The 20274-nt window shown below is 42.9% G+C and overlaps 1 protein-coding gene across 23 annotated transcripts in view; it reads left to right on the top strand.

Moving 5' to 3' along the window:
• TNRC6B (trinucleotide repeat containing adaptor 6B) overlaps positions 1 to 20274 on the top strand; it is a 261328-nt gene that overhangs the window by 203011 nt on the left and 38043 nt on the right. For 4 of the 23 annotated variants that reach the window (XM_082739927.1, XM_082739932.1, XM_082739935.1 and 1 more), the window contains 8 exons: positions 921 to 1079; positions 2456 to 2631; positions 3611 to 3667; positions 5691 to 5765; positions 6635 to 6680; positions 8313 to 8461; positions 9508 to 9678; positions 14026 to 14151. In XM_082739927.1, the coding sequence (XP_082596053.1) occupies positions 921 to 1079; positions 2456 to 2631; positions 3611 to 3667; positions 5691 to 5765; positions 6635 to 6680; positions 8313 to 8461; positions 9508 to 9678; positions 14026 to 14151 (959 nt within the window). The remainder of the gene's footprint in view (positions 1 to 920; positions 1080 to 2455; positions 2632 to 3610; positions 3668 to 5690; positions 5766 to 6634; positions 6681 to 8312; positions 8462 to 9507; positions 9679 to 14025; positions 14152 to 20274) is intronic. The other 19 variants (XM_082739924.1, XM_082739926.1, XM_082739938.1 and 16 more) reach the window with 7 other exon arrangements.

Here is a 20274-nt window from a genome sequence, read left to right as displayed (position 1 = left end):
ACTTGAATGTCCCCATAAAACATATAATTCAGCAAATTAAGGGGATGCACTCTTCAGGTGGGGTTTTGTTTTTGTTTTTCTTGGTAGAATTAATACTTAGTTTTCCACTCCTCGGGTAAGCATAGTGTTCAGTGAATGTATTTATGGGCACTTAGAAAATGATTGCTTTTAACCAGTTCTCTTTTCCCCCCTCAAATATTGAAAAGAATGAAGCAGGAAATAAAGATCGCTTATTAATTCCCTGACCAGCATAAGACCTGCTAACATGAAAAAAATTTATTATCCATATAGTAAAAAACCTTTAAACTATATAGAAAAGCGAAATGTAGTGAATAAAAGAATCTTAGCCCCCGGGGTCTCCTCCCACAGGTAATGTCTTAGAGTTTTGTGTCTCATTCAAAAATTTTGTTCTGTAGCAAAATATATCTATCCTTTACAGCTTTTACACAGAAGGGATTGTACTGTTATACGCTGTTCTTCACCTTGCTTTTTTCATCATACTTTAAAACTTTTCATGTTAGCACATACATTTTTGTCTTTTATTTGCTTCGTGTACAGTGTTTATTTCATGGGTGACACAATTGGCCTAACCAGTCCCTCTTTGATAGATACTTAGGTCGCTTCCAGATGGTTTCCAGCAGCGATCCAGTGAGCACAGCTGTACTTGTAGGTTTATGTACTTTACAAGTGTATCTGTCATATAGTTTCCCGGCAGAGGAAGTACTGGGCCAGAAGTTAAAGTGACAATGCCCGTTGCCTCCTGAGGGTGGAAGCCGTTCCTATTTCTGCCGGCAGAACCCAGGAGTGCCTGTTTCTCCCACTGTCGCCGCCCCTCCCCCACCCTGGCTTCCTGGCTCCCTGGATATTAGGATGTTTCCTTTAACAGATCCTTCTTAGAGACCCATTTTCTTTCTTTGCAGTCTGGAGCAAAAGCACACCACCTGCTCCAGATAATGGTACTTCAGCTTGGGGTGAGCCAAACGAAAGCAGTCCTGGGTGGGGTGAAATGGATGACACGGGAGCATCGACCACAGGCTGGGGGAACACACCCTCCAACGCTCCAAATGCCATGAAACCTAGTAAGTGTACAGCCTTATTTGTGAGGGAGTCTCCGTTGATCTGGAGGCCAAACATGTTGGTGAGGCGTGGGCTGATGTTTAAACTGTCGTTTCAATGAGACTGAGGACCGTGGACCTTTAATAAACCATCAGTCGCAAATGGCCGTGACTTAGCTTTGCGTATGTTAACATGTTTACAGTCTAGAAGACATAAGTTGATTTTGTTGAGTTCATTTTAAGTTAGGTTTAGTATCTGGCCAGATTTGAAATGTTGCCGTGGTGCTTTTTTTGCCAGTAACGTAAATATTGCTCACCATCTCTGTTTTGCATCTCTGCCCCTTTGTTAGTATAATTTGAAAAGACTTTTCCTGGCTTTTACTGTGGATCACAGTCTCTGCCGCTCAGTGACTTTATCCTTCTGTTTCTTCCTTGTCCCTTTGTCTCTCCTCTCATACTTCCACCCACATAGGAACATTTAAGGTTTCTTGAATGCAACAAAGATTTCTTCATTTGAGTTTTTATACGAAGCATGTCACACTTATTCATAATCATTGAAAGTCTAAGCTATCCTTGATCCAGCTGGCAATGTGTAGGCACAGTAATTTGTAAAACTTTGTAAACCGATGCTATGGAATGTTGAAAAATTCAATTTCAAGTGCCCTTTTTCACTTGTTTGTCGTTGTCTTTAAAAGTATTCCAACATCTCTTTTCTGCCATATTGCAGATTTAAGGAATTATCTTTTGATTTAAAAGTGTGGTCATACTGAGTGCTCCAAATTTGAACTAGAATAACAAATTCTGTTGTCAGTTCTATCATATGGTATGTATGACTCTTAATAGTGCCACATGAAGAAATATAATTTTAGCTATTTTCTAGAAATTGATTCTTGTATCTGTAATTTGCATTTTAAAAATTACAAATCTCCTTCACTTCATAGAAATAGAAATAGCTTTATAAAGATGATGATTTCATCATGATTTTCGCTGTAAAATTGGTTGTATCATCATGGGAAATACCACGCTATAAACTTGAAATAGATCCAAAATGGATGTTGGAAGACATGAACCAGACCCTTGGCACAAAGAGACGCTTGGGCAGTACTGTCAGGATTTCTCCGTGTCTTTCCCAACCTTAGAATCACCCTTCTTCCATCAGAAAACCTTCTCAGTTTAAAAATGTCTTCTCCTCTTCAGGATCGTCTGTAGTTAAAGCTATAATGGTACCTACCCTTTGTCTAGGTAATACAAATGTGGAAGGGGCTAGATTGTTTGCCTTGCCATAGAGATGGATTAGATATGATGACAAACACCTCAAATGCTGCACTCATAGGGACTGAGCATTGTGGTTATTGCCATATATAGCTATCGCATACGATTGACCTGTTCTTTTCCTAAAGATTCCAAATCTATGCAAGACGGCTGGGGGGAGAGTGACGGTCCAGTGACGGGAACTCGCCATCCCAGCTGGGAAGAGGAGGATGATGGAGGAGTCTGGAACACCGCCGGCTCTCAGGGAAGTGCTTCCTCCCACAACTCAGCAAGCTGGGGACAAGGAGGAAAGAAGCAAATGAAGGTAGTAGCCCACTTTAGAAATGCTCGAGCTTGCTTCTTCATTCTTAGAAGGCAGAACTGAGAATTTTCTAATGGAGGAGTCCCTGAGGTCCTAAGTAAGGGGGAAAATATTTTCTTAAGAGCAAATAATTACTTCCTCTTTACTCCTCATCTTCCTTCCCCATGACCTTGAAACCTCAAACTACAGAGCTGTTGCTGTGAACAAAGTGGAATTTTCAAAGAGATTTTTTTCACTTTTAGTTTCCATATGATGATAACTCTTTGGAAGCTTTCAAGGCATACCTTATAAATGTTTTATGCTTTTGCATTCTAAAGCCAAGGAAGTCTTTAGGGTAAGTCCCAATGTTATATAGAAGAGAAACCAAAGAAAGATAGCTTCTCGGGGCGCCTGGGTGGCTCAGTGGGTTAGGCCGCTGCCTTCGGCTCAGGTCATGATCTCGGGGTCCCGGGATCGAGTCCCGCATCAGGCTCTCTGCTCAGCAGGGAGCCTGCTTCCTCCTCTCTCTCTCTCTCTGCCTGCCTCTCCACCTACTTGGGATCTCTCTCTGTCAAATAAATAAATAAAATCTTTAAAAAAAAAAAAAAAGAAAGATAGCTTCTCCGGTGGCGATCAGCATGACTGGTTTTTATCCGATTTCGGGAAATTCCAAAACCCAGAACCATTCTTCCAACAAAGTGAAGTGCCGGTGCGTAGCCCTGCTCTATCTGCCGGCTGATATTATCTATATCCTATGCCTGTTCTAAAGTTGTCGCTTTCCGGAGCGCTTGAGTGGTTCAGTTGGCTAAGCATCTGACTCTTGATTTCAGCTCAAATCTTGATCTCGGAGTCACAGGTTCAAGTCCCACATTCGGCTAAATGCTGCCATGGAGACTACTTAAATAAAAAAAGGGGGGGGAATAAAGTCGCTTTCCTTGTGTTAGAGCAACTCGGTTTCTACTTTGATTTGCATAATTTGATGAGAACTTTGGTTTCAATCTAGAACAAGTCTCTGAACCTGAACCACTCTCTCAGCAGAGGCGTTTTTTCCCTTCTGCAGGTAAATTGATGGACATAAGGAGTGGGCAGTCGTATATTTAATTTCAACATGGGAGCCTTGCTGCCCCGTGAAACATTTCAGTGAACATTGTCCTGGTTTCAAACACCAAGTACCCTCCTGGAAGGTCTTTGGTTGGCTAAGGGGGCTGGCTGTGCCTTCATCCCCTTTATTGCAGGATGCAGTTTTGTTCTGAATAGGGTAGCTCAGTAGCCGAGAACACAGATGGTTCCTGTTGGAGGCATCCTGGGTAAGCAGCCAGTCACAGTTTCCCTCCTAAGGACTTCTGTTCCCTCACTCTAGTCACAGAAGGAATTATTCAGATAAACGGGTCAGCATCTTTGTACTCTCATATTGTCTGACTTGCTGTGGCTTTGTTTTTGTCATTTACGAATTCCCAATGAGTCGGATTATAAAAGACAGTTGAGGGAGACTGCTGATTGACCCGAAGTGAGCAAGGGAAAGGTGCTGGCCCCGTGGGTGGCCCTGAGACGTAATCGATCCGGCTCAGTGGGAATTCAGTGTTTCTGCCCCGTGACTGACAGTTCTGACCTTTTGTATTCAAGAGCCTTTTTTTTTTAACTGATTGTGATCGAAGGCAGATAATGTAAGGTTTACCATTTTAGCCATTTTTAGGTGCACAGACAGTTCATTAGTGTTGAGTGCATTCACACTATTGTGCAACTGTCACCACATCTCACCACAAAACTCTTTTCATCCGCAAAACCGAAACTGTTTGCGTTCAACAAAAACTACCAGTTAGTTCTCCCCTCTCTCCAGTGAGGGCTTTCTTGACGTTAAAACCTATAACTGAACTGAAATAAACTTACTCACTTTCAAGAATAATAAAACTGACGTAACAGATATCATCAAAACACAGAGTTTTTATTGGTAGATTGTGCAAGTGCACAAAGCCCCATCACCCCGTGTCCCCAACAAGTCCTCATCACAGTTCCACCTGCCTCCTCCATAGAAGTAAAAGAGGAGCTGATGCTGGGTGTCCTGTTTAAGGAAGAAACTAGGTCCCTTGAGAAACAAAAACCCAGGCGCACCTGGGTGGCTCAGTCGGTTAGGTGTGTGCCTTCACTCAGGTCATGATCTCAGAGTCGTGGGATCTAGTCCTGCATCGGGCTCCCTGCTCAGCGGGGAGTCTGCTTCTCCCTTTCCCTCTGCCCCTCCCCACCACTCGAGCTCATGCTCGCTCTATCTTAAATAAATAAGTAAAATCTTAAAAAAACAAAACAAAAAAAAGAAAAGAAAAGAAACAAAAACTCAGCATCTGCCTTACTTTACAGTAAGATCCGTGAGGTCTTCCGCTAGGCCTCTTTCCCATTGGGGACCCTGGTTGTTTATACTGTTAAATAAGCAGACGAAGGGTACGTGGATGAGTCCTCGTTGTTTGCACACAGAAACTAATGACCAGCTTAAATAGCCCATTTTAATAGGTTAGTGCCTATTTATTTTATAATAGGCACTAGCATCAAACTCTTCCATTACAAACTGGGTTACAAGAAGATAGTAAAGGGGAAAGTACTAGGACGCAAACATTGTGTTTGTGATCTGACATTGTGATCTGATATTGACCTTCTTCTGTTTGTGAGGTAAAAATACCAGCAGACCTGGGTGCCTGGGTGGCTCAGTCAGTTAAGCATCTGCCTTCAGCTGAGGTCATGATCCCAGGGTCCTGGGAGCTAGTCCCACATCAGGCTTCCTGCGCAGTGTGGAGTCTGCTTCTCCCTCTCCCTCTGCCATTCCCCCTGGGGGCGTGGGGGAACCCGACTGTATATTTTTCCAGTTAATTCTAATTCAATGTGACAAAAGAAAAATGAAAACACAGATAGAACTAAAGCTTATTAATCTTTCATCTAATAGATTAAATATCAAAATAACCATAGTCAAAGAGGGAAATTTGGGCTCTAAAAGGTAAACTGTTGGTTCTGCATTTTCAGTCAGTACTTAAATGCAACTCAGATATGAAGTGAGATAAAATAATTTGGTTCTGAGGTTACATATTTCATTTCTGTAGTGCTCACTGAAAGGAGGAAACAATGATTCATGGATGAATCCTCTTGCCAAACAGTTTTCAAATATGGGATTGCTGGTAAGTTTCGTTTTCTTTTATGTGTAATATAGCCCAGCTTTTACTTTTAGTACAGATGTTAAAACCACTGCCACATAGAGTACAACATCACAGAGTTAGAAACTGGTTAAACAGTGTTTCTGATTTAAGCAATATTTATCTTCTATTCTTTTATTCTTAGTGATCTACTCCAATATTTAATGGTTATGGCTTTTGAGTTTGTAGTCCTTGTAACCTTTTCCTTAGGTGGCTAGAGAAAGAAAGAGCCAAGCCTTAAAACTTGTAGAATTTTCCCTGACTACTCCTGTATCAGGTTTAATATTACAGTTTTAAAAACGGCAGCAACAGCAAAATAACTAGAGAAAATATTTGTAATTAATTATATAGGAAATTCTTGGAGGACTTCTCTTTTTTTTTTTTTTTTCTTTCCCTTATCTCTTGGGAGCATCATGGGGACACCCCGTCCCTGGTTGCCAAAAGACAAATAGCTTGACTTGGCTGCACATTTCCAGATTTGATGACTTGACGAGTCACGAGAAGAAGTTGTCATCATTTGGCTGACACTCATGGAATTTGATCCTGAGCCGACTGGAGCTTGAGGACAGGGTTTTATTTCTCTAAGAGGCTATTTAGCTATTGCTGTGTCCATAGAATTACTAAAGCTAATTCTGTGTGAAAATTGAATTTGGGAGTATAGACACCAATGGCAGTCAAATTAGTCGTATCCCGAATGATCTTGTCTTCATCCCTGTGTAAGGTTCACATCAAAGGGCCGTGTATGGTGCCCGTCAGATGCCACAGCTCTCATGTAAATAATGCCATTTTTTCCCCTCTGATCCAGACATTGAATTCAAACCTTTAATCCTCCCTCCCTGTTGCTTCTCTTTCAGAGTCAAACTGAAGATAATCCAGGCAGCAAAATGGATTTGTCTGTAGGTGTGTATCACTCCACAGATAAGAATGGAATATATTGTTGTTAATGATGCCACGTTGGATCCCTGCTCAGTTTGAGTTGGGGTGGGTGCTATTAAGCAGACGTGAAGGACTGTCCTAGACACTAGGTGGGGGTTGAAAACTCAAACGGCTGTAGGATCCCGGAAGGTCCTGTAAATGAATGGTGTGTGCCAGGTAGGAGAAAGTGGGAGTTGGAGGCCACTGGTTACTGTGGGGGCATATGTACCCATTTACAAGATCTAGGATTCAGCTTTGTCAGAGCTTTCAGTTTACAAGCAAGGCCAGAAATACATACATGGACAACCCGATACTTAAATATTGGAAGCTAATTCAGATTTTTTTTTTTAAGATTTTATTTATTTATTTGACAGATGGAGCTCACAGAGAAGCAAGCAGAGAAAGAGGAGGAAGCAGGCTCCCTGCTGAGCAGAGAGCCCGATGCGGGGCTCGATCCCAAGACCCTGGGATCATGACCTGAGCTGAAGGCAGAGGCTTTAACCCACTGAGCCACCCAGGTGCCCCGCTAATTCAGATTTTAAGAACTGCAGTGTGTGGCGGTACTTGGGTGGCCCACTGGGTTAAGCCTCTGCCTTTGGCTCAGGGGTTAAGCCTCTGCCTTTGGCTCAGGTCCATGATCTCAGGGTCCTGGGATCGAGCCCCACATTGGGCTTCTTCCTCAGTGGGAAGCAAGCTTCCCCCACGACTCCCGCCTGCCTCTCTCCCTACTTGTGATCTCTTTCTCTGTCAAATAAATAAAATCTTTAAAAAAAAAAAAAAAAAAAAAACTCTGGTGTGTGGCCGAACAAAGTATCCTGTGGCCCTGCCAGCCTCTGCTCTCAGCTTGCTAGTCCCGTCTGCCCTGGGATGTTGCATTATTGACGAGCTCGCCCACTGCAAGTGGGCCAGATGCAGCGTCTGCCCTTCATCTGTGGGGTCGTCCCCATGACCCTGTTGCTCACCTTGAGGAACTAAAAAGAATCAAACCAGGAAGAAAGACCGTCCTCGGTCATAAGGGAGATTGTCTTTGATCTATGATATTTTTAAAATCTAAGAATAACAAAAAAGCGTGCTTCCAGGAGCTCTGATCATGTCAGTGTATGATAGCAAATTTTCAGAGCAGCGAAGAAAATGAGGAATAACCATGGTACTTAATGTGTTCAACTCTGATTTCTAAATTCTAGAGCAACAGCTGTGCCTCTTAGGCCTTTTTATTCCCAATAACTGTTTCACAGCCCCACCCATTTATCTAGCAGATGCTAAAAGGGCAAGAGACAAATTTTCTCCCCCAGGACAATTGAATCTATGAGCAAGTGATATTCCTCAAACATGTCAATAACTGGTGGGAATATTTTTTTAGTCAGGTTTTTACCGGGTCGTGTCTGAGTCTCTCTTTCAGTCCTCCACTGAAAACAAGTTAAAACTGATAACGGGTTTTTTAAAAAGGAACAAAAGGGCCCACGTGCGCTCGAGGGCGGGTTCCCCAGCAGCCTGAGCCAGTGAGATCCCTTGTGGGCTACACCCAGCACCTAAGGGACAAGAGTGGAGCTGGTAACTCCTTGTCGTGAGGGAGACTTTGGTTCTTGAAATATTCACTTCTTCTGTGCTCTTTTTCAGGGAGCCTTCCAGATAAAAAATTTGACGTGGACAAACGAGCAATGAATCTCGGGGATTTTAATGATATCATGAGGAAGGATCGATCTGGGTTCCGTCCACCTAATTCCAAAGACATGGGAACCACAGATAGTGGGCCTTATTTCGAGAAGGTGAGTTAGATCCTTGGTTTCACACAATAATTCATGTGAACCACTTGGGTTCCCATTTGTTCTTTTGATAATCAGTTCCAGGAGGAAGCATAGAATTACTGAATTAATTAATGAGCAAAACGCAAACATCACCTGCATTTAAGTGGTGACATAAAAGCAGTCGATGTCGACAGGTGATTAGGCAGAAGCTAGAACCATCTGTCTTTAGTGTGTGGAGAAGGTCTGAGTCTTTAGAAATTTTATGAAGTTCAGAGTGGGGTGGGAAATGAATGGTCTGACTTTTTACAGTACGGGAAATGCACATTCGAAACATGTAGAAGAAATTTGAGAGACAAATTTATTCTGAATTCTTTTCTCTGCTGCTGTACAATGAGAAATTAAATTTGGGATCTTGTGCAAACAGTCCGTATCTCCTAAGGCCTTGCCTTCCAGCCTCAGAACTTTCTCTTTTGTTATTTCTAAGAGAGTTCCTTTGTTCTTTCTCCATGTCCCTAGTGACCTGTTTTTAGTTACAATGGTAAACTGTCCAAATTCTCAACTACCTTATTTAAAGAAGTTGTTTATACCTGTTTATTTTTATTTTTATCATTCCTAATGGAGGAAGTAATTCCTTGATTGAGAATACTGATTTGCCATGGCCCTGGCTCTGCAGAAAGCAATGAAAACCAGAAGTTTTACGCTGATGCCGCTGTTCCAGGCAGCAACAGATTCACAGGAGTATTACTCTGGCTTCTCTTTCAGCAGCCACCTATAGTAATCAGTATTAGAAGCATAAAAGTAAAGAATCTGGCAGTTTTTATCTTAGTGCATTGGACAGAATGTGTTACTGATTTAGAGGATAAGAAAAAAAATCCGTATCAGAGATGACAGATGGTGTCTTTGGGGCCAAGTATAATGACTCTTATCAAATCCAAATTCCATCCTCGTTTATTGCTAATACACTCTAACTCTGTTTGTTCCTAGTGTTTCTCTCTTGTCCCTTCTTGCATTCTGTTGCTTCACTAACCAACACTCATTGTGATTGGCTAACTCCTACTACTTTTCAGCTGACTTTGCCTTTCTCCAATCAAGATGGGTGCCTTGGGGATGAGGCTCCCTGCTCTCCCTTCTCCCCTTCTCCCAGCTACAAGCTGTCTCCCTCTGGTTCCACACTACCCAACGTCAGCCTTGGAGCAATCGGCACAGGGCTCAACCCCCAAAACTTCGCTGCTAGACAAGTAAGGAGGCCTCTCAAATTTACAACTGCTTGGCTGTGGCCTCGCCTTGGCCCTGGTCTGCAGTTCGTTGCATCATTTGTCTGTCTTGGGAAATTTGTTGATTACTGAATGCACAGAATGATACGAAGTATAGGCTTTAGATCTCTTAGCCCGTAGAACCCATCTCTCCTCATACTTTCTCAACGTGGATTTTATTTAAATCTGTTTCTTTTGTCTTCTCATTTTTGGTTCCAAGTTAAGCTAAGTTCCTAAGAACTACTTTAGGAAAATGTTAAAGAGGCTATGTAGGTATTTTATGTTATCTGACTTAGCAACAAATTTGCCATTTTTAACCTTGGATTGAATGGCAAGTGATATTTTTGAAGTCCTTTCACGTTAGTAAAACTTCTACTTAGAAAATAACAGCAAAACTAGTAAGAGCAAATACTGGAATGTTACAACATCTTAAGGGTGTCTTTAAGGGTAAAATACGATAATTACCCCGAGAGAGGTAATCTGATAGGAGAGAATGAAGTTTTGGGAAGACTGGACATTGCTCAGACATGGCGGCCTATTTGCCCTATTTGGGGAGAGACAAGCACCAAGAGTGAGACTGGCAGGGTAGGCCCCTGGGGCCCCCTCCCCTCCGTGAGCCTGACGCAGTGCCACAGGCCTCTGTCACCCCACAGCAGGTCCAGGGTAGTTCTCAGGGAGAAAACCAGGAATTTGGAGACCATTCTGTGACAGTGACTCCAGTGATGATATTTTCCTAGCCACAGTTCTATGGCCACTTCCTGTCACTGTGACTCTCACCTCAGGATGTCATGGAAGGACATTTAATTTTTAATTGTATCCATTCTGTTTCCACATACTGACTTTCACATACAAGTGAAAGGATGTTACAGATCACCTTTCATACCATAGTCCTTGGTTGCACACAGGTCTTTCATACACTTTAATTATTGCTGTAGCACATTTTAAAAATGGATCATATGATATCCTCGTGTTCAGTTGGTTATTTCTGATTTGGGAGTTATGGGTAATTTCTTGTTTTCTTTTTTTATATTTCTTGTGTTTTTCTTAATGCTTCCACAGAGACCATAGACCTATTTTGCTTATATAAACAAACAAGAAATAATTATATCAGTGGTTTGGGGCAGCTCTCTTTTTGGAGTGAAATATAGAAAATATAAAATAGTCCTAATACTCTTGATTAATGATGATTACAAACATGCCTACAGGATCGTGCATTTATCAAGAGCCATTAGTATATAATTTTTATTTTATTATTATTTTTTATTATTTTATTTATTTATTTAATAGAGAGAGAGAGAGAGGGATCACAAGTAGGCCGAGAGGCACGCAGAGAAGGTGAGGGTAAGCAGGCTCCCTGCAGAGCAGAGAGCCTGATGCGGGGCTCTATCCCAGGACCCTGAGAGCATGACCTGAGCTGAAGGCAGAGGCCCAACACACTGAGCCACCCAGGCGCCCCTGTAATTTTTAATATAATAGACTAGCCAAAGTAGCTGGCACTGGGCTCGAAGAAAAGATCATTCCTCTTTGGGTTGTTTTTTTTTTTTTTAATCCTAAAAATGGAATGCTGCAAAGTCCATTGTGAATCCGGGGGGTACGTGTGTCGTGGTTCTTTTATACCATTTTCATGCAGCCTTAATATAGTTCATAATTCATAATTAAAAATTAAAATGGAAGATTTTTATTTTCAAATCACAGATTACAGTCAGCTTGGTAACTTGGTTTATAATTTATATGCCTTTTTGGTTAAACACTACATTTGAGGCAGCGATCACCATTAAATACTAGGACTCAGGTCAGCATAAAAGCCTTGTATTCAGCAGTGAAGCTCTAGAAATAACCAGGTAAACTGCCATGAACATACATATAAGCATTGGATGACCATTTTTTAAATTTCTAAATACAGTCTTAAAAAACTATGTATGATTGCCACTAGCCATGTTATCCCAAGCCAAGAAAATATGGAGCCTGTGGCAGTGCCAAAGCTCCGTATTTAAAAAGAAGGAAGGTGTTTTGGATAGACTACTATTGACTCATCTGTACTATGATCCGAATCAGATGTATCTCAGGGCTTGATACGGCTTTAGAGACACTTGATAAAGCAGACTTAAAACCTCTGGGCGGTGGGGCGGGGGTGGCATCTGTCCACTGGGAATGTGCAAATAGGGCCTGATGTTACAAAAACGAAAAAAGGCAAATGCTTTCTAATATTTCTTACCAAAAGAGGGGTTGGAATTTAAAGCAGTCTTGGACTTTTTAAAACATAGATTTTTTTTTTTTTAAAGATTTTATTTATTTATTTGACAGACAGAGATCACAAGTAGACAGAGAGGCAGGCAGAGAGAGAGAGAGGGAAGCAGGCTCCCTGCTGAGCAGAGAGCCCGATGCGGGACTCGATCCCAGGATCCTGAGATCATGACCTGAGCTGAAGGCAGCGGCTTAACCCACTGAGCCACCCAGGCACCCTAAAACATAGATTCTGACAAGGACTTCAGCTACCAGAAATCCTACCATCCGAGGACCCAACCATGAATAATTCACATCTGATAACAAGGTCATTACTTTTATAGTAAAATGTGAGAATGATCTTAGCAGAATTTTCTCAGTGAAACAGGTGTTTCCCATGTTCTTGAGAATGATCAGTAGGTAAGCTGCCAGCTACCACGATCTTAGAAAAATCAGAGCCAAACCATGTCACCTTAGAGTGACAGTTTGATTAGTAAGGCAGGGGAAGTGGCGACATTACAGCTTGTAGAATTAAAGGTCTTTTCATGTTTAAACAGTCTTTGGGGAGATTGGAAATTCAGGATGGATCTCTGATTTTCTTTTGTGAGATATACACAGATTTTGATTGCCTTTTCTACTTTATGTTCATAGCCATTTTTATTTTCAGTGCCTTTAAGTTCATTAATTTCCTGGTAGCAGTCCCTTAATCTGTCTTGAATCATTAAGCCATTGAAATATCTTTAGTGTTCTAGAACTTAGTGGTGCTGTTACAAAATTCTTCCTTAAAATTACCTTAATCCCCACTGTGCCAAGGAGAAGATGGTGACTTCAGTTCAGAATATACATACTTGTATTAGCAGTGGAAGGGCTGTCTTCACCAAAGATACTCAGTGGGATGTTGTCAAGTGTATGGAATTGGTGGGTCGTGACATTTGCATCCTATAGACTGGCCCTTTATTGATTTCTGGGAGTACAGAGAGGGAAGTTTTAAGCTGGTGGTGGACAGACAGAATGGAAAATTAATGTGACCTGCTCATGGGGTCCGTCCAAGAGTGTTTAATGTGTTTTCAGAACATAGAGGTGGGCTTAGTTAATTTGAATGGGAAACAAGGAAGAAGGTTCAGGGAAGTCTTCCTTTGTGAGGATGACCTCTGAGCTGGGCCTCAAAGAGGCCAAGTGAAGATGGTGTAGAAGCTTTCCTCAGACAGAGAGAACAGTGTCAAGTTCTTTGCTGAAGGGCTTTTTCTCAGCTTGAAACAAGTCAGAACAGAAGGGCCATCTTATAAACCAGTCTTGTGTAGCTCTTTGATTGGAATAGTCTAGAAGTACTCCAGTGAGTTGATCCTCCAGAAATCAGGGAATTAAGCTTATTTTTAACCAGACTAATGTTCATACATTGGAATGAGAGGTTACAGGTGAGTAATGTTTTTTTTTGGTGTCCCAGGAATGGTTTTTCACTTTTTCCCTTTTCTGCTTTTCTTTTTCTTTTTCTTTTTTTTAAAAACCTCACTCTTGATTTAGATTTTCTCATCTAGCAAAGAAGGGATCAAGCAGACCCAAGACAGGGAAAGGTGTTCAGATCTCAAGTTGGGTTCTCATGGGGCTGTACTACAATTTGGTGGCTCTGATTCTATGATTGAACTAATTCAGAGACATTAATGTCCTAGTGTTGTTTTAAAGTTGGTACTATTCAGATGGCTGCATTGTACTCAGGTGCCTTTTCAAGATGGAGCTCGGATTATTGGACTTGAAAATAAATTTGGTAAACTCAATCTTAAGAAAGAAAAAAGAGAGCAGTTGAAATAAACACTGTAGTGCCTATACCTTTCAATTACAAAAAAAAATTGTGCATTTTTTTTTAACATTTGACCAAATTTAACCCTTCTGGTTGTAGAGTGCATCCGACTGCAGGGGTGGTGGTGCTGTGTGCATGATTTGATTTGAATAATTTCCCCAAACATTCTAAGACCAGGAAATTTTTAGTTAGAAAATTCTGTGATTCCATGGAACACAGGCTATGATTCTTCTGAGGGATAGAAAACCAGAACTGTTTCTTTTTTGCATTTTCTTACATTAACAAAAAGCCTTACTGTTGCTGTTCGTTTACAGGGTGGCAATCATGGTTTGTTTGGAAATAGCACAGCACAATCGAGAGGTATGCACACACCGGTGCAGCCACTAAGTTCTTCTCCTAATCTCCGGGCGCAAGTGCCTCCCCAGTTTATTTCCCCCCAGGTAAGCAATTTCGTGTTTCCAGGTTCAGTAGTAAAGCCTATCCAGGTGGTTATCTGTCACCAACAGGCAGGTTTTATGGGCATAAAAGGAATAATAGTTACCTAAATGTCTAAAATGTAAAAAATCCAGATCAAGATTTGGGAAAACAAAACAAAACAAAACCAAGCACATGCAGGGTGAGGGGCAGGAGAACCAGGCTCCGCACTGAGCAGGGAGCCTGACTTGGGTCTGGATCCCAGGACCTGCCTGAGCCGAAGGCAGACGCTTAGCTTACGGAACTACCCAGGTCAAGCCCCCAAATCAAGATTTTTAGAAAAAATGTCAAACTCAGTTCTTTAATGTATCATAAATACAAAGATGTTTTTGCATGAAAACCATTCTGATTATATTCCTTTTAGGTGTCTCTATATTTTTCTAATGCTGCATTTGTTATTTTCTTTGCGCTTAAATAAAACTACTTTGTAAATCCCGATGCGTCAACCTCTGAAGTCGGTTGCCCTTGAGGATCCACCAGCACATAAGCAGGAGAATAACCAGGCTCTGGGTTACTCTGAGAAGTTTTGAGGAGATAGATGTTGAAGTACTAACTAGGAGCTCTGGAAGGGGGATTGGGAAAAAATGAAATGGCAGAGACTTACTCTTGGAGCATCTCTGTGTTGTGGGGTATATAGTCTTTGGGGAAACCTTTTTTTTTTTTTTTTTTTTTTAAGATTTTATTTATTTGACAGAGATCACAAGTAGACAGAGAGAGAGAGGAAGGGAAGCAGGCTCCCCACTCAGCAGAGAGCCCGATGCAGGGCCCGATCCCAGGACCCTGAGATCATGACCCGAGCCGAAGGCAGAGGCTTTAACCCACTGAGCCACCCAGGTGTCCCTGGGGAAACCTTTTAGGTCCGTTTCTTAGTAGGAGATGTGCCGTGAGTTGTTGGCAAGGTATGGGGAGAGATTTGGGCCACAAACTGTCCCTCATACCTCTTTGTGAGAAAATAGGTCTGAGGGCCACAAACTGTCCCTCATACCTCTTTGTGAGAAAATAGGTCTGAGGAGCAGTATAAAAGCTATGAGTTCATGTAAGGATTCAGCAAGTGACTTAGTCTCCTTAGAATGTCACTTCAGTGAACTAAGATAAAGAGCTCTGAATCTGTCCCATCCTCTAGAAGGGGGTGGGACACTTACTAGGTCCAACCATCAGGTTATGAAGGGTCAGGTTTTGTTGCTGTTTTGTTTTTGAGATATCTTGTAAAACTTAGACTTAAAATATTTATTTGAAACCATATCCTATAGATTTCAGATTCTGTGTTTGACATTAGGTCTGTAACTATCTTAGCAGGAGAGGAAATGTTCATCACGTCACCCTCCTGTCTCCATGGTCCTGTGCCAGGGGTCTGGGAGTCCTCTTGGTGTCCCTCCTTCCTTGCCCCTGTCTCAAAGTCCTGGTCATCCTCCAGGCCTCAGGTAGCCGTCTGTCCTCTAGACAGAGCTGCTCCCAACTTTCCCAGTGCTCCACGGTCACTGTGTCTTCCTAACTCCCAGCGTGTCTGGTGTCAGGCAACAGTCCTGTGGTTATCAGATGTCTGCGGTGTGCCCAGTGGTGGTATTGGCCTTGCACAGATGAAGAAATTGCCGTCTCCTGTCATAACCTCCTGGAGTTGGTGGGGGTGATGGCAGAACAGTCAGTAAATAGGCACCACGATCAATGTTACATAGAAATGTTCAGCGCAATTTGGGATTTGGGTGAGGCCTCACACTAGGAGTGGCATTTAAGCTGGGTCTTGAGGCGTGAGTCCGAGTTTGCTGAGCACCACCAGGGTAAAGGTGCCTTCTAAGCAGCAGGAACGGCTTGGACGAGGAGTAGTCATATCTGGAAGAACATGGTGTGTTTGGGAAAATGCAATCGATTTGAATAGTTAGGTTGAGGCAGTTCCATGGTATAATGAGGAGCACTCTGGACGCCGAATAGTTAGGTTGAGCTTGTTGACGCACATGGAAGTGGTCTGCAGTGGAAGAGGAAAAAACAAGTCAGGAAGTTCGGCCCTGGTTTCAGAAAAGCTTTGTTTGCTAAGGAGTTTGGACTTTGTCCCTTGGAACCGTTATCTGGGTTGCTACTTAAAAATACAGTTCCCAAGTCTCCCCCAATCTACTGAGACAGAATCTTGGGAGGCAGAGCCTAGTCACCCCCTGGTGATTTTTATCTGCACCCTAAAGTTTAGCTGCTGTTGCCATAGATACTGCAGCATTGGGCAAGATTTTTCAGCTGAGTGGCAATGCAGGGAAACTTAACGTTTTAGAAAATAACATTGACGGAGATGGAGAGGACATGTTTGAATGGCAGACATACTAGAGCGAAGGACTCCACGTACGGTGTTAGCAGCAAGATGGTGTGAAGAGCGAGCGAGCGAGATGGTGTGATTAAGATGGTGTGAAGGTCACAGATGACCTTCGTGCTGTGGAATGTCTTGGTCTCTTCTCCAGTCTCCTTATTGGCATATCAGCCGCATCTGACATAGAGGATCGCGCCCTCCCTTCGGAAACCTTTCATTCATCTGGCTTTGGGACACCTTGTACAGTGGTTCTCCACGTGCCTTGCCTTGTCCATCTCCTTTGCAAGTTCCTCCTTCCCTCCGCAACATGAAACATCAGAGAGCCCCAGTCTGAGTCCTCCACCCTCTTCTCACCACCTGCAGCCACTGCTGGGTGATTTTGCCCCGTGGGTGACTCTTAAATACTCTTAAAGACTGTCTTCAGGGGCGCCGGGGTCGCTCAGTGGGTTAGGGCCTCTGCCTTCAGCTCAGGTCATGATCTCAGGGTGCTGGGATCGAGCCCCATGTCGGGCTGTCCACTCCGCAGGGAGCCTGCTTCCTCTTCTCTCTCTCTCTACCTGCCTCTCTGCCTACTTGTGATCTCTGTCTGTCAAATAAATAAATAAATAAAATCTTAAAAAAAAAGACTTGTCTTCAGCCCAGATCTCTCTTCTCAATTCCATGGACCTCTGGGCATCTCTGTTAGGAGGCCTTACAGGCACTTCAGGTCAGCGTGTCCAAAACAGAACATGTAATTCCATCCCATACTCCCTTCTTCTTTTTTTTTTTTAAGAAATATTTGTCTTTTTCTTAGTTTTGTTTTTTGGATTTTTTAAGATTTATTTATTTGAGAGACAAAGATCACAAGCAGGCAGAGAGTCAGGCAGGGGCCGGGGAGGGGGGAAGCAGGCTCCCGCTGAGCAGAGAGCCCAATGCGGGGCTCAATCCCAGGACCCTGGGACCATGACCTGAGTTGAAGGCAGAGGCTTTAACCCAGTGAGCCACCCAGGCGCCTCCCCATACTCCCTTCTAAGACATCCTCTCCCTCCAGGTCTGTGGCTCTCCCATCCTCCAGGTGCTCAGGCCACAGCTCTCGGAGCTGGTGCAGAGTCCCCTGAGCTCACATTCAGTCCACCAACAAATCCCCCTTCAGAGCTCTGTCCCAAATCTGTTTCCTACCACCTCTGCTAACAGGACCCATGGCAGGTGACCACTGTTTCCCTCCCAGAAGTGGCCTCCTGATTGGTCCCGCCCTGCCTGCCTCCAGTGTCTTCTCCACCCAGCATTCTGGTCATCCTCAAAAACTACACGGTTCAGGGTGGCCCTCCACCACCTGAATCCTTGAAATGTGACCAACGGGTGGAAGAACTGAAATTTTAATTGATTTACACTTAAATAGCCACACCTGCTCGGTGGCTGCTGAATGAACATTCTAGATGGATCACGGGAAGTTAAGGGTAAATCATGTTACCACTTTATCCTCTCCCGGCTCCCTCTCTCCCTGAGAGTACAAAGCTAGCTCTTTACTGTGGGTTTCAGCGCTCGTGGTCACCTCCCCACCCCGGACACCTGCCACTCTCCCTCCCCACTAGCTCTGGCCTGTCTAGTCAACGTGCCCTAGGGCACCAGGTGTGTTCTGGAATGCTGTTCTCGCAGATTGCCACAGGGCTCCATCCATACTTCCTTCAGATCTCTGCTGCCGAGGTGCTTTCCCAGAGAGGCTCTCCCAGGCCGGTCTGTGGACCGTACAGCCCACCACGGTCACTCTCCCCACCCGCAGGCGTGTGCCGAGCTTCACAGTGGCCGAGTCTGTATCTGCCTTTGTTCACTGCTGATCCTGAAATCCACAACTGCGCAGGGCATGTATTTTGAGTAAATACATGTCGAGTCATGGGAAGATGCATTTCAGAATGATTAGGAAGTGGAATTGTTCGGGAAAGCACAGTTCACTTAGTCTGAGAGACCTAAGGCTGCCAGTCTCTATATGACCTATGATCTGCTCTGTGTAGAGAAGTATTTGTGTTCTCATTTTCGAGATTTATTCATTTAGCAAAATGTGGTTAACGTTTATTTGATGCATAAATGGGGGCAGAATCTTAAACTGTAGAAACCTCAGGTTTTTTTCCTCACATTTCCATATCTTAAAAAACAAAGCAGTTGGGTAGCTATTTAGCTATTTATTTATTTATTTATTTATTTATTTATTTTTTAAAGACAGTATAATAACCACACTGAAAGTTTGGATAACGGAAAAAAAAATTCTTCCAGGAACCCCCGATCCAGCTGCAGTGACAGGGATTATTTTTACAAAATCCCCTATTCATACCGTTCATATACTGGCATGGTTTCACATAATGACACTTGTGGTCACTGTATCCTGTGGTTTCTGTTAACTTTGGGTCATACCTGGTATTTTCCCTGTTACAACATAGTCTTCTATCAATCATTTGTAACGAAGAAGGCATAATGTTCCATCGGGTAGATTTACTTTTATTTCCTGAAACATTCTCATCCCTATTATTGGATATTAAATTGTTTCTAATTTTTCACTGTTAAAAATAATGCAATAGAGAAACCCTTATCCGTAGATCTCTTTATAAAAATATCTTATTTGTTTATTTATTTGTTTGAGAGGGAGAGAAAGCATGCATAGGAACAGGGGGAAGGAATAGAGGGAAAGGGAGAAGCAGACATTCTGCTGAGCAGGGAGCCCAGTGGAACTCGATCCCGGGACCCCAAGGTCATGACCTGAGCCAAAGGCAGATGTTCAACCAAATGAGCCACCCAGGCGTCCCATCCATGGATCTTTTATGCAGCCGTATACATCAATCTGTGCCCATGTTATTTCCACCTTCAGTTGCCCAGAATGAAATGTATGGGTCAAAAGACATGAACACTGAAATTTTTTAATGTATAATATCAAATTTTACATCCATTTTAACTGCCTTATCAGGGCAGTCCATGTGTAATGTGAACCTGGAAAGGAGACATTGAAATTCACCTTTAAGATTTGCTGCAGGTGTTCCAGGTCTTGGGTTTCTACCTTGTCTCTTTCCTCCTGTTACTCAAATATTCTGAAAGTAACATATTCTACCAGGCTCTTGTCTTGCTTTAAATTGCTGTCATTTTGCACCTGCAGTGCTTCGGTAAATGCCATATTGACTCCAACTAGATCTTCCCTTTCTCCAGCCCAGCTGGAGATTGAAGGGCTTTTAAGCCAGAATAATTAAATCCCTGCTACGGGAATGTGCAAACCTGCACTTTAATTACTCTGCATCCCAGGCATGAACAGCCATTTGCCAGGAGCCTAGTGGTGCTTCTCTCTGGTCCTTTTGTATTCATCGGGGAAGGGCAGTGTTTAGTCTGGGGAAGGGAAAAGCTGGGCAAAGCTAGACAGGAAGTCCTTGAAGGTAACCTTTCTAGTCTTTATGACTGTCAGTTTATGGCACATTGGAGTTGCTGGCCTCCAAATTAAATTAAAAGAATAAAACACCTTGGGGTGCCTGGTGGGTTAAGGCCTCTGCCTTCGGCTCAGATCCGACCTGAGACCAGGACAGGATGGTCTCAGGGTCCTGGGATCGAGCCCTGCATTGGGCTCTTTGCCCAGCAGGGAGCCTGCTTCCCTCTCTCTCTCTCTCTCTCTGTCTGCCTCTCTGCCTGTTTGTGATCTATCTGTCAAATAAATAAATAAAATCTTAAAAAAAAAAAGAATAAAACACCTTGTGTTAGCGTTTTTTTACAGTTCTTTCCGTATCTGTCTATCTTTAAACAGTATAGTTTGACTTTGACTTTTTTTTGCGTTTTATGTAACAAAAACATGCAG

The sequence above is a fragment of the Mustela nivalis genome (genome assembly GCF_964662115.1).
Source record: "Mustela nivalis genome assembly, chromosome: 7".
Taxonomy (NCBI): domain Eukaryota; kingdom Metazoa; phylum Chordata; class Mammalia; order Carnivora; family Mustelidae; genus Mustela; species Mustela nivalis.
This window is presented reverse-complemented; position numbering and strand designations above follow the sequence as displayed.